We start from the raw sequence: 21,439 nt of genomic DNA, 5'->3' as shown, positions 1-21,439 counted from the left end.
TTTCCGTAATTGTATGTTCAACAAGTAGTCATAATATTGTTTGTTCCACTCAAGAATTAAAAAAATGTATTATGCACTTATTTTTTTACCAAGGTTGAACAGGCAGCCTGCAGGGTTTAACTAATTGTTGAAAAATGATGGTAAAACATGCCTTGTCACTTAACAACAGAAAAGCTGCTAATGGTTTCTGTATATTTTTATTATAAACTATATATCTCCAATTTTTTTTTAAAAGAAATGTTTATTAAAAAAGTATTTTTTGTTGACTTGGATCTTGAATTGTATAAAATTTTTAAGAATGACTTTTTTTTATTAAACTCATCTACAATCTTCAAAATATGTTAACACTTAATCATTTATTTTTGTTACAGTAAAACATCTCTAAATAAGTGAGAAATACGTTTATTTTTCTTTAATGGCTAAATATACCCCTGGTAAAGATAGAATTGGATTTTTATCCCCATTTCACTTATCTTTCGATGAAAGTGATGATGAGGAGAGGTGTGGACATAACCAAACAGCAGTTCATCAAAAGCCATTAAAAGGTTAGTTACACATGTATTATATATATAGTGGATAGTTTGTATTGTGCATTCTTATGTGCAATTCTTTACACTATTCCTGAAAAAACTATCAGCTTACACAGGTTTCAAATTAAGTGATAAAAAGTAATCTGCAAATACAACACCAGCAAATTAGCATTTTTCTATTTAGGAAGAGAAGTCTAAAAAAGTCAACAATAAAATTGTTGATTTTTGCATTTTTAAGCTTCCACCAAACTTTCTGCTAAACCTTAAAAACACATTTTCTTTGAGATATTTCAGGAATTATTGGCGTTTCTTGTTTTCTATTTGGCGAGTATTAATTTCACAAAAAGCATCTTGAATATTATACATAAAAAAAAATATCTAAGGAGGAAATTAGCATCATTTAGGTATAAGTAACTTTCAAATCATGATTCAGAATCCGCTTGTTCGAACCCTGTATATTATTAACTCTAATTTAATTAGTTGCTCTATGGTCACGAACGACCTTAATTTTTACGAAAACAAAAAAATAATAGTATCAACCAAAAAGTTTTAAAAAATCAAGAAATGAAAAACAACTACATTTTCTCGTCCTATTATGTGAAAATATAATAACCATAAAAGATAATCGATGAAGTCATTTTTCTTGTTGGTTAAATGTCAATCTACAACTATATTTAACAAGGTGAATCTTTAGGACCACCATTGTTAAGGTGTATTATTTTTATTATTTTTTGTTGTTGTTCCAACCTGGATAAAAAACTTTTTATTTCGCCGACCAACCATAAGTCACTATTAACTTTGCTTGCAGAACAACTAATTAAGTTGGAATTACGTTATAAAAGACATATAAGCAGTGATACTAAAAATGTTCTGTGTTGGACTTTAAAAGCCAGATGTTATTTATCTATTTATATAGGTTGTTTGATATTTGTGGATGTGCGTGCAGAGAATGAAAATCGTTCTAAAGCAATATCAAGAGAATTAGAGAGATTGGGTGCAACTGTAAGTCATATTGAGTTATTAAGCATTTTCAAATAAATTGTATGCACATTTTTTTTATCCAAGCATGAAATTTACTCTTGCATGAGGTTATTTTATCTTTACGCCAAAGTAAACAAGCCATGTATGAAGTATAATTCATGGCAGCATCAAATCATGCGCCAACATGAGTGTGTGTGTGCAAATAACCCATATATTTTCTAAAATTAGTGCAACAATGTTGTTTAGATCGCTGAAAAGATAACTGAGAATGTCTCACATGTTGTAAGATTGTCTTTTTATTTAATAACTTAGGGAAAAACTGGATTGAGTCAATCACTAGCTTAAGGTACAATAGCTTTTTTTCTATCTTGTGTATATTTAGGTATTTAAAGATGGGCGAAAGAGTACACTTACTCAGCTGAAAAAATATCCCGGGATACATTTTGTATCTGTTCTGTGGGTAGACTCATGTAAAACAACATTAAGTAGAGTCACAGAGAGTTTATTTCCTGCAAAATTACCAAATGCAGTTGATTCTCCATTACCTATTGCACGACCCAAAAGAGTCAAGTCATTGCAACCAAAAACATTCGAGGAAGATGTGAATAACAGTGGAAGTATGTTTTTCTTTAAATTGCGACTAGTACTTGTATAATAATTGAATTTATGGGTTAAATAAATTAAAGGTGTTGCTAATGGGAAAACAAAACGAATAGTATTAAACAGTATTTTTTAAATTAATAATGTTTGTTGTTTTTTAGAAAAAGAAGAGAGAAAACGAAGGCGTCTAAGAAAACTAAATAGGGACATGGACACTCCTCATGGTAGGTACAGTTATATTATTTTTTGTACACTGGGTCAATAAACAAAGTTTGTAATATGCAGTTGCTTTACTGTAGGTTGTTTTATGTACCATAATGAATATCAAAATGATCTAAATGTGATAGAAATACTTTTATTTCTGCGTAATTAAATGCGAATGCAAACGTGAGATATTTTTCGTACGGAATTTGGCAGTAAATATCAGAAATGCAGTACAATAGTGTAGGCTAGAATCAAGTCTATTTTATGAAGGGCTGTATTGAATACTGTTGATATGGTTTGCATTGCTGATAGAGTGTATAGATTCTTTGATTTTTCGTTGTGTTTAGTTAGATTCTCAATTATTATGATTTTGTTGTCGATTTTGAATCATATCTTTAATATAGTTGTTAGCTCGTAGGACAGATTTAATCTAGTCTTATCTTCTTTTTTATCTTCTTCTTTGCTCACAATTTTGTGAGCATGTGGTGAAAGTAAAGATAATAGAAAATATTAGATCGACAAAGCAGAACATTTTTTGAAGAACTGATTTGTCAAGAAAAAAAGTGAAACAAAAAAAGGGGAATTAAAACAAGGACATTGAAATTTAAAAATATTTCTTGTTTTGCATAATCCTTTGAGATTTCGGACTGGGTACATTATAAGTATAAAAGAACGGATTTTATTGTTTATGGGCACTTACTAAGGGGAGTAATCAAGAGTGTGCTTGTGTTCCCAAATTGTGCATTACAGCATTACCATGTTTATTCAGGATTATTGCATTTTTTGTTGCGGTTTGATTTTGTTTATACAGAAAATGTATGTATTGGAGTTAATTCGGATTTAACTATTATTTTTTGTCTCATTAAAATTTATCCAAATATTTTTTCTTTTTAGATCATATTATATGTTTGGACAGCCAAGAATATATTAGAAGCTCTGTAAGTTTTTAAGACTCCTCCCGATCCCACTCCACGTCAAATTTAATTTAAGATACCCGCTGCAGTTTAGTAATTTTTACGTTCGCAGTATGTTTCCAACTCATTTACAAAAAATGATTGATGAATACAGCAATGTCTTTTGTTTTGTTCTTAATATCCTTATTTTGCAGAACTGTTTTAGAAGCATATTTGGGCAGTTTGCCAAACTTTCAATCTTTCATATAATAGGTTTACGTGCGTTTGCACTTCTCTGAGAAAAAATAAATAGATGCTTTAACTTTTTCACAATTGTTATATGGTGCGGATGATCTTAAAAATAATTTCGACCACGATATCCTTTTTACGTTGTGTGCTTATATAGAGTCTTTACTAACTACTATTTACTACTATTAACTGCTATTACTATCCTAGGATTTATACAAGTTAGTTGCCACTCCAAGAGCTGTCCCTGACACTCCTTGGATTTTGAATTACATAAATGGTTTAGAAAATGATGAAAGTCCTTCACAGCTGGGTGAGTTGGATCTTTTAGATTGTTCATTTTAATTATGGCCTGCGTATTATTGCACGTTTTTATTGTATAGGTCATATTTATTTTACAAAATGGTCTTGATGTTAAAATTTAAAAAGTTACAATATTATATTGTTTTCCTGTTATGTAACAATTTTTGCGATAATTAATTGGTAGCCTTGTGGTAGAGCGTTCGCTTCCAGTGCAGGAGATTTTGAGTATAAACACCGGCCGAGTCATGTCGTGGACTCTAGAATATATTCTTTTTGCTTAGCGCTCAGCATGAAAATAGGTTTAATATCTTGGGTGGTTGTCTAGTTGAGCGATTGCTGTGCTTGCACGACTTTAGTAGCTCAAATGGGAGTTTTAAATGCACTAGGACTCCTTTCGCATGATCCCCGTTGATAGCAGTACCAATAGTACAAATAATAATAATGATAATGATAATGATAATGATGATAATTGATATTTTGCCAAAAGATATCTGTTACTATTCTGATGAGAGCGAAGACAAGATAACCAATGAATTCCAAATTCTGTTAATTAGCCAAGAGGCGTTTATTGTCACAACTTGATTTTCGCGAAGAACAACTAATCTATTTATTTTATTTTGTAGGTTCTTCTATGATAAATAAAAATTCAGATATGGAAAGTTTATCCGAAGATGTGCAATGCAAACTAAACTTTGGTAAATCTTTTGTATAAACTCTTATTTTTTAGGAAAAATGACTACCCTATCGAATTGTGTTTTACGCGATTGTAAAACTATTCGGACTTTCTACAGTCTCGTCCTTTTGACGTTATATATTTTGCTTTTTCTATAATTTTAACACATTTAAATCAAATACCACATAATATTACATGTTTATTTTTTGAATAAACTTTTCTATTTGTGGCAGAATCTAAAAAACGTCGAAAAAATGTCTCCTACGCTCTTATAAATTTATTTGAAACAATGTGAAATGATTTGTATATATTCTTGTAGAAGCTGAAAAAGAATCAGGAGAACAGACGCACTCCTATGTTATTCCAGTTGGTTCTTCTCCCACGGAGCTTAAAAAAAACTCCCCTTCACCTTCCCTAAAACCAACCAAGGTGTCATTTGCGAAAAGGACTTCGATATGCCGAAGAAGATCGTCACGTTTAAGTCTTAGCCCTTTAAAGAAGAAGAAAGATGAAGATAAAATTATTGCAGATGAACATATTGATTATCATAGTTGTGAACAGAAGTACTTAGACATTGACGACCATAATGAATGCAACAAAAACCTAAATATTTCAAATTCCTCAACAAGTAATGTGACTTTAGAACACGAAATACCAATGGCTGAAATAGATAGCACAAAAGTAACGAAAATGGTCACTATGAACTCAACCTGGGTTCCAAAGAAGAAAAAGAGGTTAATGTCAAAAACAAAGTTTAATGTTCCGCAAGAAAAATTAATCAGCCCAGTTGTTAAAACGGAGCCTAAAAAGAGTGGTATGTATTTCTTTAGAAAGCTTCAATTTTTCTTTTGTTTACTCAACCGCTTGCTAACATCTGCAAGTACTTCATGTTTTATTTTTTTTATGAATTATGTTTTTTTCTTTTACCTGCAGGTAAGACACAAAAAGAAAATGTAAGCGTGCAAAACAACAAACGAATTCCTAAAACAGCAGGGCAGTTATGTGATGCTTACATGGCTATCCACGCTGTTCAAAACAGCAAAAAGTCGATACACATTTCTGTAGCGAAGCACCACCGTGATGGAGTCGAAGATGAAGAGAATTATACCAGCAGCTCATCTATCCATCATTCAGATAACACAGAAAGAACGAAGATTAAATTTACATCAGAAATGAATAATACCAAAAATAGTGTTAACGTACTTCCTATTTTAAGTTTTTCGAAACAAAATAAGTCACAAGAAGTTGTGTCTAGAGTTGATGTCACCACGCCCTTTCAACCTCATCAATTTTCAGGTTGTAATACACTTGAGCAAAACCCATTCACTTCACTTACTGATAACATCAACGGTGCCAAAAAGAGCGACAACATCATAGGAAAATTTCAGTTTAATGGCAAACAGAAGGATAACGTAGTGCATAGTAGCCGAGTAGAAGACATGCGACAGTCAGGTAGACTGTCGTTATCGAGACGGTCGTCAGGTGTCGACTTTAAAGTTTTAAAATCGTACCGTAAAGCAGCATCTACTTCAGTGTTCGAAGAAAAATCAACAACATATCCTGTTTTAGGTAAAAGTCCTCCCAAGGTAAATGAAGACGTAAGTGTAAACACACCATGCCAGGTTGGCCTGGATGAAGCAGATTCTATAGATGGTAACGTCAGCTTTGTACATGATGAAAATGAAGGTTTGATTTGCTTGTCTCAGCAGACTGTTGAAGATGATGACAGTGACGAAGAGAATAGTGAAAGTTTGTTAACACTAGACCATGTTGAGAATAATCAAGCAATGATACATGCTGGAGTAGATACAATGAATGACGACTCTGGAATTTCAGACAGTGAAGAAATAGAGAAAACGTGTAAGGATCAAAGCTCAATGGATATTAGTGCTATGGATGTGGCTTCTCAAGAAACAATCAAGACTTCGACTTCATGCGATGCTGAGTCAAAGGTCAAACACAAAGACGGTAAAAGAAAAGAAAAGCAGGCAGCACCTAAAAATAAATGCAAAAAGAAAGTGACAAAGCAAATGTTGAATAGAACAGCTGCTGATAGAACACTCGTATCGAAAACCGCCAAAGTGAGTTATGATGAATACCGTTCTTACTTAAATAAGCGCCCCTCCTCAAATGAGTTTCCTCCTCAAATGAGCGGCTCCTCAATGTCCCAAAATTAAACGCATATTCATGTAAGTACGGTAAATATTTTCTGTCTTAATAAATAACCCGCTTTGCATTAAACGATGTCGTAGAATTACCAAGACTAAAGTAAATATTTTACCGTTTAGCCAAAATTCTCTATAGTTACAACCAGCCTTCATTATAGGTAAGCACTGCTGCCAAGTTTTTGTTACTTTTTGCTTTATTTAGCGTGAAAACCATGCTAAATCTTAGATGTGTTGTTTTTCTAGCGAACAAGAGTACACTAAAGCTATGGTGAAGCAACTTGGTGGTTTTCTTCTCCGTACTAACGTCTCACACGACACAAGCCATGTGATCGCCGGTGAGAAAAGAAGAACATTGAATGTTTTACATGGTATAATAAAAGGGTGCTGGATCGTTAGCCCTAAATGGGTACGTTCAATTTTATTTATCTTACTGTTTATCATGCTTTGTTATTAAAATTTGTTTAAAATCTTTCCTCGACGTTTTACTGGAGATTAAAAAGCTTTAAGTGGCCATTTTCTGCGCATGTTATTTAAAAATCCCCGTTCAATAACGTATAAAAGAATACCTCAGAAAATTGCTGTAAAACTTTATTCGCGGAAACAAGTCAACAACAAATTTATCTTAAGCTTGAAAATAAAAATACACACGAAATTCGTTTTATTGTATTTTCGTTTATTTTATATGTGCCAAAAGTCATAGGTCTAGATCTGAAAAATCTACTTATTTTGAGGTGATTTAGGAAAAACTTGAAAAACAAAAACACTGTGTTTTAATTTCGCAGGTCAGCCGGATATGTAAACTGATTGGTTTGTCATGTTTTATCCGTTACGCAGTTTTTCCTTATAACCTCTATAAAATGCTTGAACTAAAAAGTAAAGTAAGATGTAACTGTATCATTTACCTTTTGTGGTCCGCAGTACTGGACTTACTTTCGCGGACTATCAAAATACTGCGAACATTTCTCCTAGCGACAATTTCTCACCATAAAATAACTGATTTTGAATCTTCTTTCAATAACGTAATGGCTCTGTTATCAACTTTACATTTTTTTGTTTGGTGAAGTTAGTTTAATTTCTTGATAAAAAAGTTTGATTTTTACTGTGAGATGAATAATTAATGTGTAGGGGTAACGTATTTTTAAGCCAACTTTTGGGAATTAAATCACTTTTGTGTGAGCCTTGTGTTGGGTCAAAAGGAGCGTGTACTTATTATTAAACAAAGAGTTAATTCACCATCTACGTGTCCTAAGAAAAGTCGAAATCTTTATCTGGTAAAACTATAACAAATAACGTAAATAAATAATGATTTGCAATGTGCATAGAAAAATTCAGGAAAGGACTTTTTTTTAATTTAAATTTACTCAGTGTTTAATAAAATTTGGGAAATTTCTTTTCCTATTTAATTACATAGATTGCAGACTCTGCCGAGAAAGGCGAGTGGTTAGATGAAGAAGATTACGAAATGCGAGAAGAATTCCCCATTGCTCGTGTAAGCTCTTGCCTTCTTTAGTTTCACACCATGTTCTCATTAACTTTTAGTTTGCCTTCTTAGTGAAGTTCATTTTTGGTTCCTGAGGTGTTTAATGGAAACCGAGCTTGAGTACCTCTAGGACTGAAATTTGTTTAACAATATGAAGCACTTGTATTTGTAGGTGGCGCGTATTGTTCGTTTACGAGATGGAAAATGCAAACATTCCTCATTGTTTGAAAGACTGGAACCTATTTATTTAGCAGATGTAACAAGTCCTTCTCACGAGGATATGATGAAGTTTATAATGTCATGTGGAGGAAAGGTAGAAAAACTATAAACATTGTTTACAAAAGATTTCTTTTCGGTAAAATATTAACGGATTTACAATTGGTTCTTCCTAACAAAATTAGGGTTCACCTGCAATTTTTCAATTATTAAGCATGCACTAACAATAATAATCTCTTAAAAACTCGCCTAGAATACATAGTTTCAAGCAATATCCTGTGATGCAAGTTTGCTTTAAGAAAACTATGAACTTTAAAGCCGCAAAATGCATTAAAGTATTCCATGAAAAAAATTCGCACTTTTAGGGGAATTTGAAAAAATTATTATAAATGTCAAGTAAAGGTCAATGAATTCAGTGGATTTTTCAAATGTTATGGAAATGTTTGTTGTATTTAAAATTGAAGTTACGTACATTTATGACTAATTTTGTTTTGTTCAAAAGTGCAAACGTCAGAAGTCTTTTTATTGAATGTGACCAAATTCTGTTTTAGCTGACAACCTCAATTCGTAAAGCCGGTCTCGGCGTCGGCTTAATTAGTTGTCGCAGAAAAGACTTGCGTATCGTGACAGAGAAATGGGTATTAGGTTGGTCTTCTATTTGTTTTTTAGTTGTCTTACGATAAGCTGTCTTCTACGTCTGATACAAACAACATTTTTTGTAGATTCGATAACAAATGGACGTTTGATGCCATTGGAATCGTATCGTGTAAAGTTAAAGAATAGAGACACTAGCCCAGATTATTAGTTTTTTATTTTATTTACGAATATTAAATGAAATTGTATTTGGTACCCTGAGTGGTTTCTGATTGCTTCGGTTTTTGACAAAATTGGGCACAGAAAGCGTAAAAGTGTACCGAACTGATGTTGACATGTTTTTTCACTCTCAATACTATTTTAGGATAAAATTGGCTCAAACTCGTCTCTTTTGACGAAAATTTGATACAAAAAGTGTCCTGTTAGTGACATTAAAAATTTTGTGACTGCAATTGAACCCACTTACTATTATTCAAAACATCTTTCTTTTCTCCTCTCGAATGATCGCATTGATTGTTTTGTAAAATTTAACACAGAAATGCTGTAAATGTTAATTGGAGGCATTGTTTTGAATTAATTATTAAGCCTAACATAATGCCATTATTTGCATCCTCTTCGAACTCGGTCCGTTCGTTTTGACAAAAGTATAATAAAGCACACAGCAATTAATGACGCCTCTTGTATCAAACTTCATAAACAATTGTATTTATTTCAATTTACCAGATAATATTTATTATCTAAATATTTACAACACAAACGTGTCTTCCACGTTCTGTCGTTTTACCCCCTGTCTCAAAAACCGGTAGGAGTTCTTGTTCGCCCCGACACTACCAAAGTCATGGTAGAACAAAGAAAAATATATGTTACCTCGCTGTGGTTGTTGGTAAAAGTACACTATAGTTTCTAGAGTATGCCCCGACTGCATAGGTGTATTTCTTAGCTACTGCCCTTGAAGTTTGGATGGCGCGTCGTGTTTTCTACACCGTCTGTACCTTATATTTTTTCGTAATGTTTATCTACTTTTGTTTCTTTTCATTTTATTTCATTTTCCATTGCATGCTGCTGCGTGAAATCCGAAAACTTTTTACAGGAATGAATAATGCGCATGCGCTACGACTTCACTCTTAGAACCGTGGGGAAACAATTTGCAGTCGAACTAGTGTCAAATATAATAGAAACAAAGATTTTAGTATTTTGCTGACGCAAATAATTTTGCAATCTGATGTATGCATAAAAGACAACGTTCAATGTTAGCTAGCTTTCTCATTACCACATTTTTCCGCGATGTTTTCTTAAAATATATTTTCTTTTTTCTTAAAACAAATTAGCATCATGACCCGGGCCAACTCTGATATTGTCTGAAGAAAAAACTTTTTATATCCGGCACTTCTTTTAGTTTCACCTCTACGATTTTGCGTGCGCCAGAAATCTAAGTTCGACCTTACGTCATATAGCTTGTGCTCACCATGTTGAAAAACCTGGGTCTTCGAGTAATTTTACAAAGCAGATTTTGCTGGTTTGCGTGATCACGTTATAGGGGTGGGGACAATGTTCGTATACATGATACAAGATGCCCTGCAGAAAAAAGCCTTGTAACAAAATCTTTACCGAAAACAACCACTTTTGGTAATTCATATTTTTTTTTCAAAGCAAGCCTTATTTAAAATAAAAATGGATGATACATAATCATAAATGCGAAGAAAATTAATAAATTACCCTTTAATTGTAACAATTTCAACTAAAAATGTGAACTGAAAATCGACATAAGTAAAACTGAGTCGGTAAAAAGTTGTTCGGTAAAATTTTTGAGAAAATTTGGTCACTTTTTACCGATTTTCTTTACTGTTCCTGCATAACGGCTAGTTTCAAAAAACGACCATTTACTGTCGTTCCCCCCAAAACAGCCTCTATCAGAGGTTTAGCGATAAGTTTGAAGCATTTAGAGGCGATATTTAAATACTTCATGTTATGTTATGGCAACACGATTCTACCTAAACATTTAGGTTGTGCATTTTTTGTCGTTTAACATTTTCAGAAATTTCTTTCTCAGGTGACGGCGGTTTACCTGAAAAAGAATGCGGATAGCGAAATATTATTTCTACGAAGTTTTAGTTTTTTATGCTCATATCGCTCCTTATTTTTAACTTCAATTTTCTACTTTTATTCCTAATGTAACTCCCTAATTCTTAAGAAGGTCAAAATGTAGTCATTTGAACTTTCTAAAAAACGGTTATTAAAACAGAACAATAATCTGTTACGTGGTCACAAATATTTAGTGGAATATTCATAACTAGTCGTTAGCCCGTGGAAAATCCACGGGTTCGCCCGTCCTTTTTATACCGCATTGCGCGCTTCTCGCTATTGCACAGCTAAGCTACCATTTTGCGTGACAGACAGACAGCCAGACGTATACGGCTATTATAATAGAATTTAGAATTTACACATTTAAAAAATATACATTTTTCGCGTGAGTTTAAAAAAGTAAATAAAATGCTTTCAACTGTCTTCCCAGTTGTCTGGGTTCAAAAATTTAAAATTTAAAACTAATAAACCAATAAACCTGTTGAAAATCGTTTGCCAACAGTATATAAACAGCATATATATTAAGACGTATACGGGTATTATAATATAGATAAAATATATAAAAACTATTTTTAGAATTTACACATTTAAAAAATTTACACTTTTCGCGTGAGAATGAAAAAGTAAATAAAATGCTTTCAACTGTCTTCCCAGTTGTCTGGGTTCAAAAATTTAAAATTACAACCAATAAACCTGTTGAAAATCGTATAGCCAACAGTATACAAACAGCATATATATTAAGCACCACAATTTATTCTCATACGAAAAAGTACAACAGTCAGCGTGAGTAGTTTTTTTGGTATCCTGCACTTTAAGAATATAATTTTTGTTGATATCAGTTTCACGGCCCCTTTTGATTTACCAGAAACTATAGCACGCCTCTGGTATAGAATTCTTGCCTCAAGCTGCAATAAAAGTTTTAAAAAGTCATCAGCTAGGAAAGACAAGTAGTGACGAAGAAAAAAGCAATCATAGTTATAAATTATTAAACCAAAAAGAATAAGGGGTAAACAGAGAATTAAATTCTTATTGGCGGAGAAAATTCGTCGAGAAAGGAAATAATTTGCCAACGACGAAAATTTTCTCTGGTAAATTTTTCTCCTACAGTACTTATTTTAGCCAAGTTTTTTCGAAGATGTAAAGCGAATAAACCTTTTTTAATCCCAACTTGTTCTTCTTTCAACATATTCATAAAAAGTTTTAACTTTGGGGAAAGTTCTAATTTTTGGTTAAATTCAATTCTTTTATTACGCTTATTCTGTGCTATTAACTCTCTTAATAAACCTTTATTGTTGTACATAATGTAAACCTGCAATATTAAACCCATTCTTTTCTTCTGCCTCAGAAAATGTCATGTGAAAAAAATCTTTTAACTACTTGAGTTAATTTTTTACAGTCAAAAAAGGCAGGGGAAAAGGTTAAAGGTACAAATTCTTAAAAACGACTATATGTATTATATTTTTAGCAACTAACCTTTTATACCCGGGTTAAGAAAGCTGGAAATAACACATAAAGTAAAGCATATTAGGATTGACACCAGATATACACATTGTACTTACAGATCTATAATGTTTTCATTATAACAGTCATCTAATATTCAGATGGGCTGGTTTTTCTTATTTAAAACACTTTTCATTTCGGTAAATATTTTGTGTTTTTCTTTGTGTAGATGATTTAATCGTTCCTGACATTCATTAAGTCTATCAATCACGTCTGCAAGTTCCTTTTCATCCTTCTAAAATACAATAAGAATAAAAGACAAAGCTATGGAAACAAGATGACTCTTGCTAGCTAGAAAAGTTAGTGGGCATCTTTTTTAGCGTCCAAGGATAAATTTGCTCACTGTTTTCCTGAACTGTTTTTTTTAAAATTTTTATACAAGTACCTACATGCCAAGTACCCAGATGTTTTATACCATAACCAGTAATCTTATAGCATACTAATCAATGGAAATCACAATTTCTTTATCACTAACAGGCAAAGGTAATCAACTTTAAAGGTTTAACTCCCGCTAAAAATCAAGTTGAGCTCATATAAAAGATCTTTAAAAGTTGTCTAGAAATCTTTTTATTTTTTTCAGAAATATTTATCCGTTCTCGAGATATTTTTCTTAAAAGTAGCGCTAATTATGCGAAATTGTGACATGAGTATGTATTGAACATAATTATGGTAACTAAATAAAAAAAATTATGTAAAATGTTCAAAACCCGTCAAAGTGAACAGCCAGAAAATATTTTTAACTCTATATGGCTTTTCAAAAATGTTAAATTAACTCCCTTGCAGAGCATACTCATGACATCATGCATAATTAGTTAATCTTCTTAGTCCAAATTCTAAAGAACCAATCAAGGATTTTAAAAAAAATATTCAAATTCCTTGACAACCTTCCAAGCTCTTTCATATGAGCTCAACTTGATTTTTCACAGGAGGTAACCTTTAAAGTAGTCTAAAATGTATGTCAATGTATAAGGATGTGACTCTGAAGACACATGCATCTGGACTGATGTTAAATAGCAATTAGATTTTTTGAATTTTAATGTCACATATTTGCTCAATAACTTCACAACAGATAAAAACGATTGTTTTCATCCATCACATATTTTCTGCATGGATCCTAGTGGCACACACCAAAATTGGTCAAATTTTCCAAAGGAAAGCTGAACACAAAAATATTATATTCCTATTATATTTACTTTATTTTAAAAGAGTAATGTTACTCTCCTTATTTTGTACTGCTTTTAGTTTTGACTACCAACAGAAAAATTGATTGGTGTAATATAACAACCAATATTTAAAAACAAAAAAACTGATAAGTACCAAAGTTCCCTTGTGTAATATAAACTACTGTTTACCACACATTTACGTGTATGGTAAAACCAAATTATTCACAAAATAGGATTTGATCTTCTTCGCCCTGTTTTTTTCCTTTTATGTTTTACTATATTGGTGAAAGGCCTGAGCTGATTCCATTTAATTCCATTAACTATACCAGTTTAAAGGCTTTTCTTATTCTCAATATATATATATATATATATATATATATATATATATATATATATATATATATATATATATATATATATATATATATATATATATATATATATATATATATATATATATATATATATATATATATATATATATATATATATATATATATATATATATATATATATATATATATATATATATATATATATATATATATCTATATCTATATATATATATATATATATCTATATATATATATATATATCTATATCTATATCTATATCTATATATATATATATCTATATATATATATATATATATCTATATATATATATATATATATATATATATATATATATATATATATATATATATATATATATATATATATATATATATATATATATATATATATATATATATATATATATATATATATATATATTGAGAATAAGAAAAGCCTTTTAAAAAAATTAAAAAGACTTTAAAAACTATAATATAAGTCCAACATCATTTTATACTCAAGTTTTTTTTAAAGAAGCAACGAACTATGAGATAAAATGTTAAGGAAAATTCTTAGTTATATTCTATCACACAAGACCCTCTCACTCAGAGGTGGTTTGTTTCTTGGATCCGGTTTAACATGCTTGAAATTTTCTGATCATTTTCAACAAATATGACCAACATAATGTGAACCTGCAATATTAAACCCATTCTTTTCTTCTGCCTCAGAAAATGTCATGTGAAAAAAATCTTTTAACTACTTGGGTTAATTTTTTACAGTCAAAAAAGGCAGGGGAAAAGGTTAAAGGTACAAATTCTTAAAAACGACTATATGTATTATATTTTTAGCATCTAACCTTTTATAACCGGGTTAAGAAAGCACCAAAATTTATGGAAACATGAAAATTTCAAGTTTATACACTAAGTACAACTGCTTCCTATTAGTAGCCAAACTTTTGATGTTTTATAAAGAAATGACCACACAAATTAACTGCAGTGAAATTTTTCACTGCAGTTAGATATTATGGTGAAACTCAGATATTATGCTAGATATTAGTTAGATATTATGCTAAAATCCAAATATGCCACTCATTTTTCTCAAAAGTTCCTTGTTTTCTTTTTCAAAATTTGATAATGTTAACCCGGATCCGAGAATATGAAAATAAAATGAATAAACTATTTAGACAATATCATGATGACCTTGCATACAGTTATTATATATATATATACTAAAATTGCTTTGTGTTAATTATATTGTTTCTAGAACATTTTTAAAGAATTTTTTACTAGAACTTTCTAATTTTAGACAAGATGAGGATATAATAGCTATTCTGTTACCTAGCTATAATTATTATTTAAACAGTTACAGGTGTGCATGACATGGACATGTTAACATGAACATTCGCTGGGCCAGCTAGCTAGCTTCCGTTCCGTGTTCCGTTACCTTCATTTGTTCGCGTCCCTTTTTAAAATCTATGTTGACTTCCTTTGCTTTTATTTCTTTTACTTTTTCTGTATTGTGTATTTTTCGCAATAACTCTAGTTCCTTCTGGTTTTCCTTTTTTCTCCACGCCAGTATATAGGGTCTCATAGATAATAATTCTTCTCTGGTCATTTTCTTTCTTTCACACAGCACAGTCATCTTTTTTTTTTATCTTGAAGTCTCTTGTTGGATGTAGCAGCGGGCGCAGGGCGCTCATTTAATAGAAAAAATTATATATCTACTTTGTTCTTGGATTCCTCTTAATATTAGTCTTACTTGCTTCATTATGCTAAAAAGTATAACCCCCATGGACAATGAAGAGGTGGGTTGGTGGTGTACTCCATGCATGTTTGTGCTTGTGTGTTGTATAGCAATACAAATAAATCCACTGGTAGTAATGTTCTGCCCAATCTTAGGACGCTGCCCAATCTTTGGACACAAATTGCCCAGTCTTAAGACTGGCCGGCCAGTCTTAAGATTAATTAAGATTCAGTCTTAAGACTTAAGCCAGTCACAAGATTGGGCAAAAGACCATGGGATGTCCAACACGAGCTCTGTTTTTTGCAAGTCCCAACAAACATTCTCAGGCACATTAAAACATCATATTTTGGGTACTGTTGAATTGACCCGGCCAGTTTTTGGACACAGTAGATTGAAAATCGTAGCTAGCTAGAGGTTGCTGGTAGAGCATGTGTTGTTATATACATTTAGCATTTATGTACAGCTTTGAGTAGTGGCTAAATTTTAAAAATAAAATGTTTATATTTATGAAGAATCAGAAAAATCATATTCAACCATATTATTAGTTAGCTAGCTGTTAATTTCATTGGATGAGATGTTTAGCCAGCAGGGAGATGTAGCCAGCTAGCTAATATCATAGTCTATAGAAGAAAAGCCTTATAGACTATGCTAATATGGTTGAGTAGTTTCAATTTTTTATACATAAAGTACATGGTATATATAAGTTTTTGGCCTTTTGATTTTCCAAGAAAAGTTTCAATTTAAAGTTCCTATTAAGAGGTAAATTCTAAAAATTTTATTGTTCTGTTTGTCTTCCACAATTGTTCTAAGATTGGGCATGTACGTCCATAGATTGGGCAGTCCAGTCTTAAGACTGGCCACCCATTTGTCACTGTCGGAAGATTGGCCTGGCCAGTCTTAAGACGAGCGCATTCCAAGATTGGGTAGAACAGTAACAACAGCGAGGGGTTTTCTTGTAATTTAGCTAGAATGTTTTGTTTATAATATTAGCTAATCAAAGCATGCCAAATATTGCACTGAAAAAAGCAATTTCAGTCAAATTTGTGTGGCGAATGTACCTGTCTAAGTGGTGTCAGGTTGCTACGTTGGAGCAACTTTAGAATTTCCACTACTATTTAAAGGTATCAAATTAAAGCGTCTACCGGCTATCAGCTAAAATATTGAAAGTGGAACATTTTTGTGGCTACCGGGTACCACACGAGGGTGTTGATATAAGCCGCATACGCCGTAAAAAGTGCGGGCGTTTTCAGGCGAGTTCAGCGTTTTGAAAAAAAATCAGGTATTTGCCCGCATAGTCCCGCGTTCGGCGTGTTCGGTAAAGTGCGGCCGTAAGTAAATGGCAATTTTTTTGTGGCTACCAGCTACCATGGCTACCAGCTCGAACATTGAAGGTTGAACTTTTTTCTGGCTACCAGCTAGGGGCTTCGGAAATTTTTTTCGGGCCCCGTTAGCGGGATATCGCCGCTAAGAGAGGGAGGGGGTCTGAATTTTGAAAAAAAATTCCGCTAGGGATTGAGAAATTTTAAAAATTTGTTAGTGGCCTGAAAATTCTTCGTCGTTCTTGAGCATAATTCCTCTTGTTATCAATTCTGATAACTTTTATCTACAAAACACGCCCCTGAGCCTACCAAGATTTATCCGAATGTGTGTATTTCATGGACGAAAATCCGCTAAAAAAAAGGGGAGGGGGTCTGAATCTTATATATCCCGCTAATGGGGCCCGAAAAAAATTTTTCAAAGGCCCCCTACTGACATTTAATAAAGTATTTTGCTCCACTCAACGCATATCTACAAAAACCCTACCCTAAACCCTAACCCAACAACGATACACAAGCATGTTACGGGACTAAAAACTGTTTGCTAAGTGTTTTATTTGATCTTTGAGAAGCTTTTAAAATGTTTGAAGTTGTGATAGTGTAAGACTATCATCCAAAATATGTTTGGTTAGTGTCATTTCTAATTACAAAAGTGAGTCGGTCGGATAAAAAATTTTCCCGAAAAATTACAAAAATACTATCTTTTGCAGCCATATTTTGTTATTCGTTTTAAATGTACGCCAGCTGTATTTTTAGCCTCTGTTTCAAGTTCGATTTTTGTCAGTCAATGTTGTGCCTATGGTTTTCGCTTGAATTGCTGTATAAATGCGAGCAGAAAAATATAGCACTGAGTAGTGCAGCACAGTCCCCTATCGAAATAACATTCGGACGTAACAACCGTAATTCGGAGGACCGCTGAAATGGTGAATGGTGGATTTTGTTGTTTGTCGAAGATTGTTTGTGGATTGTTTGTTTTATTTTTTATCGAACTATATTTTATTGAACTTTATTGAACATTTAAAAGGGGAAAAAAGAAATCAAATATGTTTAGTAATAATAATCGAAAAAATTGTATATCGTATTAAAAAAAGTCCAATAGTTCTGTCTCCCATAAGAATCAGCAGGCAATAAGTCAGCCCTGCCCTCGGTTTTGTGGGAAAAGATGTTCTGCGAAAACTCTAACAATTAAGTCTCCTGTACAGTTTTGCTTTGCATTGAACTGTGTGACAAGCATTTTCGAAGCATGTCACCAACGACTTCTGCGATATTCAACTTAATGATGCCCTGAACTTTAATTTGTAAATGGCACGTGTACAACTTACTTTCTAATCAGTTTATCTTAAAACATAGAGAGCTAGTTGGGACAGAACTATTAACTTAACAAGTACACCATCAGGAAGGTAGGTCAATAGGACTTGTACTTCATTTCCATTTGTCATCGTCTTAAGGAGATCAATACAAGGTTAATGACGAAATTTTTTGCCAGCTAAAAAGCAAAAAATAATCATGCGACGCAATGCAGACGCAAAACATTTGAAATGCATCTCACGTCAGCAATTTTAATGAAGGTGGGTATTTAATGAAAATACATTTTAGAGATACATTTTAACGTGGAAGAACAATTGTGTATTTGGTAAAGTTTGGGTAAGGGATTATTCTAAAATAGCTCAGTTCTGCTTGGCGAGTGTACGAAGTAGGACAAGACGTGATAAAAAGCACACCCAAATTTCACATGGTGTGTGCGGAGGCATGCGCGTGTGATCGCACGCCATTCATGACCAAGACTGTATAATTCATAAAAATAAACTGCCTAAATTGCAGCTACATAATGAGGTTATCTTTTGCTAAAATAGTAATGATAAAATTAAAAAACAAGACAAATTATTATGTTTGTAACCCCCTTGTTTGTTATGATTAGTGAAATTACGTAAGCTAAAATGTAATATACTGCAAGACTAGTACTTAAATTATCTACCGTATAGGTCAAATAATATAATATACAATGCAGAATGCGCTCATGTGATGCATTAAAAATTGGGTTTGCATATTCTTTGGCTAGTTTGTGTAATGTAGACACAAGTTTGTCCATAAAAAAAGATTCTTCCAAACATTCAGATAATTCATTCTCTAGGTCAACAAATGTCACATAACACATTTAAACCAATACACCTTGACAGTAATTCCGAAAAAAGATGCATGCACATATTCCAATGCTATGCAACATAGCTAGAGGAGCTAAACAAGCTGTAAATATGGCTGAATTATGGCTGGAATTACTGTTAGTTTGAGGAACAACACACAACAAGACAGACATTTTTAATTCCTTATGCAATTGTTGTTGTTGCTATGAGTGCGAAAGAAAGCCTACACATGTGTAAATTTTGCAACAAAAACTATGACTTTGCAAGATTTTAAATTGATATCTGTGGATAATCTTAGAGTGCTTTTATCACTACGCATAACAAGTCTCCTGAAGGTTTCTTTGATACTTTAGTTTAGCTTTAGGTAAAATAATATTTAAAGGTAGTGTCTGCTAAAAAAATAAAATTTGAGTATCAAACAATATGTTGGAAAAAGAAACAAAACCTGTCTTTAAAGTTCGCTAACTTCATCTTTTGCCAACATAAACAGAAATATATTCTTGGTCAATTATGCTTTTGCGTAGACATTTGTATAGAAAACCAGACGCGCAAGGCAAATAAGAACACTAAACCCAAGCTTATTTCCTAGTATTATTTTTAATTGGATTATAAAAATAATTCAGCTTTTTTAAGAACATCTAAGTTTTAGCAGAGCTTAAATGTGTTTTTATTTTTACAGAATTCAGGACAAAATTGTTCTTATTACGTTTGAACATCTTTAAATTTATCTTGATCTTTGAAGTGTTTTTTATTAAGTTAAAATATCAAGATTATAGTTATAGGCTTTTGCTGTGAAGTCAAAACAAGTTTTATTTTACAATTTTATTCTTATATTTTAGCGATCTTTCGATTAATTCGTCGCGGGAAGGCCTTTCTTCTGGTGCAACTTTAGTTCCAGCTGACCCTTTTGTCGGCCCTTCTTGCTCTCTTTCTTTTTTTCGGTAGCGCGGGCAATAATTTTTTTGATAATGTTCGACAAATAGTTGTAATTTTTCTCTTCTTTTACCACCTTGGCCATAAATCGTTTTGTTGGCTTTGAATATGCCACAAGGAATAATGGTTTTATCTCCCCTTCTTCATCTATAGCGCATTTCTAAGGAAAGAAAATTTAAAAACAACCAACGATGTTACTTCTTGTTCTGTTTGACACAAGGAATTAGCAACCTCAGATCCAGCTTGAACACCAATGCTTCGTAATAATGGGTGTTTATATTGACTTTCGCGATCTTCTTTTTCTTTTTCTGTTTGCACGCCTATTGAAAATCTTTTATTTGTGCTGTCAAAGTCGACAGCTAAGGAATTGCTAGTCTCTCATTTAGAGAAGTCTCTTGAAATGCTGCTTCAACAACCTTTAAAACAAGCATTGCAAAAAAAAATGAAACAATCTTAACAACAGCATCCACTCCATTCTTTTATTGATTTAAAGAATGCGGAAAAAGAAGGAAATGTTAATAATAGGAGTAATAACAATATACCTCGTTTTGAATCCTCTTTTCAGCTCTCTTCTTTGAAGTTGGTTGCGCCTTTTCTTTTTGTTGCTTGTGAGGGAAACGAGATGGTACCGCGCCTTTCACGAGACTTTGTTTAAAACAGGTCTATATGTGTAGTGCAGTCTGTTCTGCATTTCCCAACTTAGGTCAAAATCTTTCTCCCTGTCAAATTGATCAGAACATAAGAATACATTATTTGAAAGGTTTTTCCTGCTGGTTGCCCTAACCCAAGCAGCCCTTACACTTTGTTCAGTAGGAAGCGAGAAAAAACTTTTGTCTTTGTTATTTTTACTGTTACTTTCACAACCAATGGCAGCACACCAAGACATTGTTAAATCACAAAATGAAGAAACATACCTGTTTCGGTAAACACTGTTTAGAAAATCTAATCTTCATCAAATTTTGCCTTAAGGCCTATTCTCACGGTCGATTTTGAAACAAGTTTACTCAGCATGCGAAACGAAGAAAACGTTTAATTTAGAAAACTGTTTATAATTAATTTCCCTTTTTGGAGGAAAAGTTAATAAACAGTATTCTTGTTTTATTCTTCTTGCTTTTCTTCAGTAATTTTTTTCATTGACACACAGAAAATTTTCCAGACTTAGTGACACGTGCACTTATAAATAATTCGTTTAGTTTTTGTCTCGTTTGTAAATGGGGGTAAAATTATTACTTTGCGTAATATTGTGCATGGGTTACAAAAAAGAATAATTTTGTTTTGTTTATAAGAATAATTTTGTTTTAATTTTTTCTGTACAAAGATAGCATTAAGATAGCAAAT

General features: G+C 32.3%; 1 protein-coding gene and 1 long non-coding RNA gene across 2 annotated transcripts; one reads left to right on the top strand and one right to left on the bottom strand.

Moving 5' to 3' along the window:
- The first annotated feature begins 348 nt into the window (after positions 1–348).
- LOC130656012 (microcephalin-like) lies at positions 349–9,660 on the top strand. Its single transcript, XM_057458851.1, has 16 exons — positions 349–545; positions 1,447–1,532; positions 1,758–1,793; positions 1,894–2,128; positions 2,273–2,335; positions 3,210–3,253; positions 3,665–3,767; positions 4,381–4,452; positions 4,750–5,244; positions 5,364–6,511; positions 6,719–6,756; positions 6,842–7,004; positions 8,010–8,087; positions 8,251–8,391; positions 8,846–8,939; positions 9,017–9,660. Exons 1-16 carry the CDS (start codon positions 416–418, stop codon positions 9,097–9,099), a joined length of 3,009 nt encoding a protein of 1,002 aa, XP_057314834.1. The 5' UTR covers positions 349–415; the 3' UTR covers positions 9,100–9,660.
- A 1,657-nt stretch (positions 9,661–11,317) lies between these two features.
- On the bottom strand, positions 11,318–15,668 carry LOC130656021 (uncharacterized). The gene is made up of 3 exons (XR_008984810.1): positions 15,412–15,668; positions 12,530–12,705; positions 11,318–11,875 (listed from the first exon to the last, which is right to left on the bottom strand). It is a non-coding gene; the product is annotated as an uncharacterized LOC130656021 (long non-coding RNA).
- Between the last annotated feature and the right edge of the window lie 5,771 nt (positions 15,669–21,439).

This window comes from Hydractinia symbiolongicarpus, chromosome 8 (genome assembly GCF_029227915.1).
Source record: "Hydractinia symbiolongicarpus strain clone_291-10 chromosome 8, HSymV2.1, whole genome shotgun sequence".
Classification (NCBI taxonomy): domain Eukaryota; kingdom Metazoa; phylum Cnidaria; class Hydrozoa; order Anthoathecata; family Hydractiniidae; genus Hydractinia; species Hydractinia symbiolongicarpus.
The sequence above is the reverse complement of the archived record's forward strand: the minus strand, read 5'-3'. Positions and strand labels throughout refer to the sequence as shown.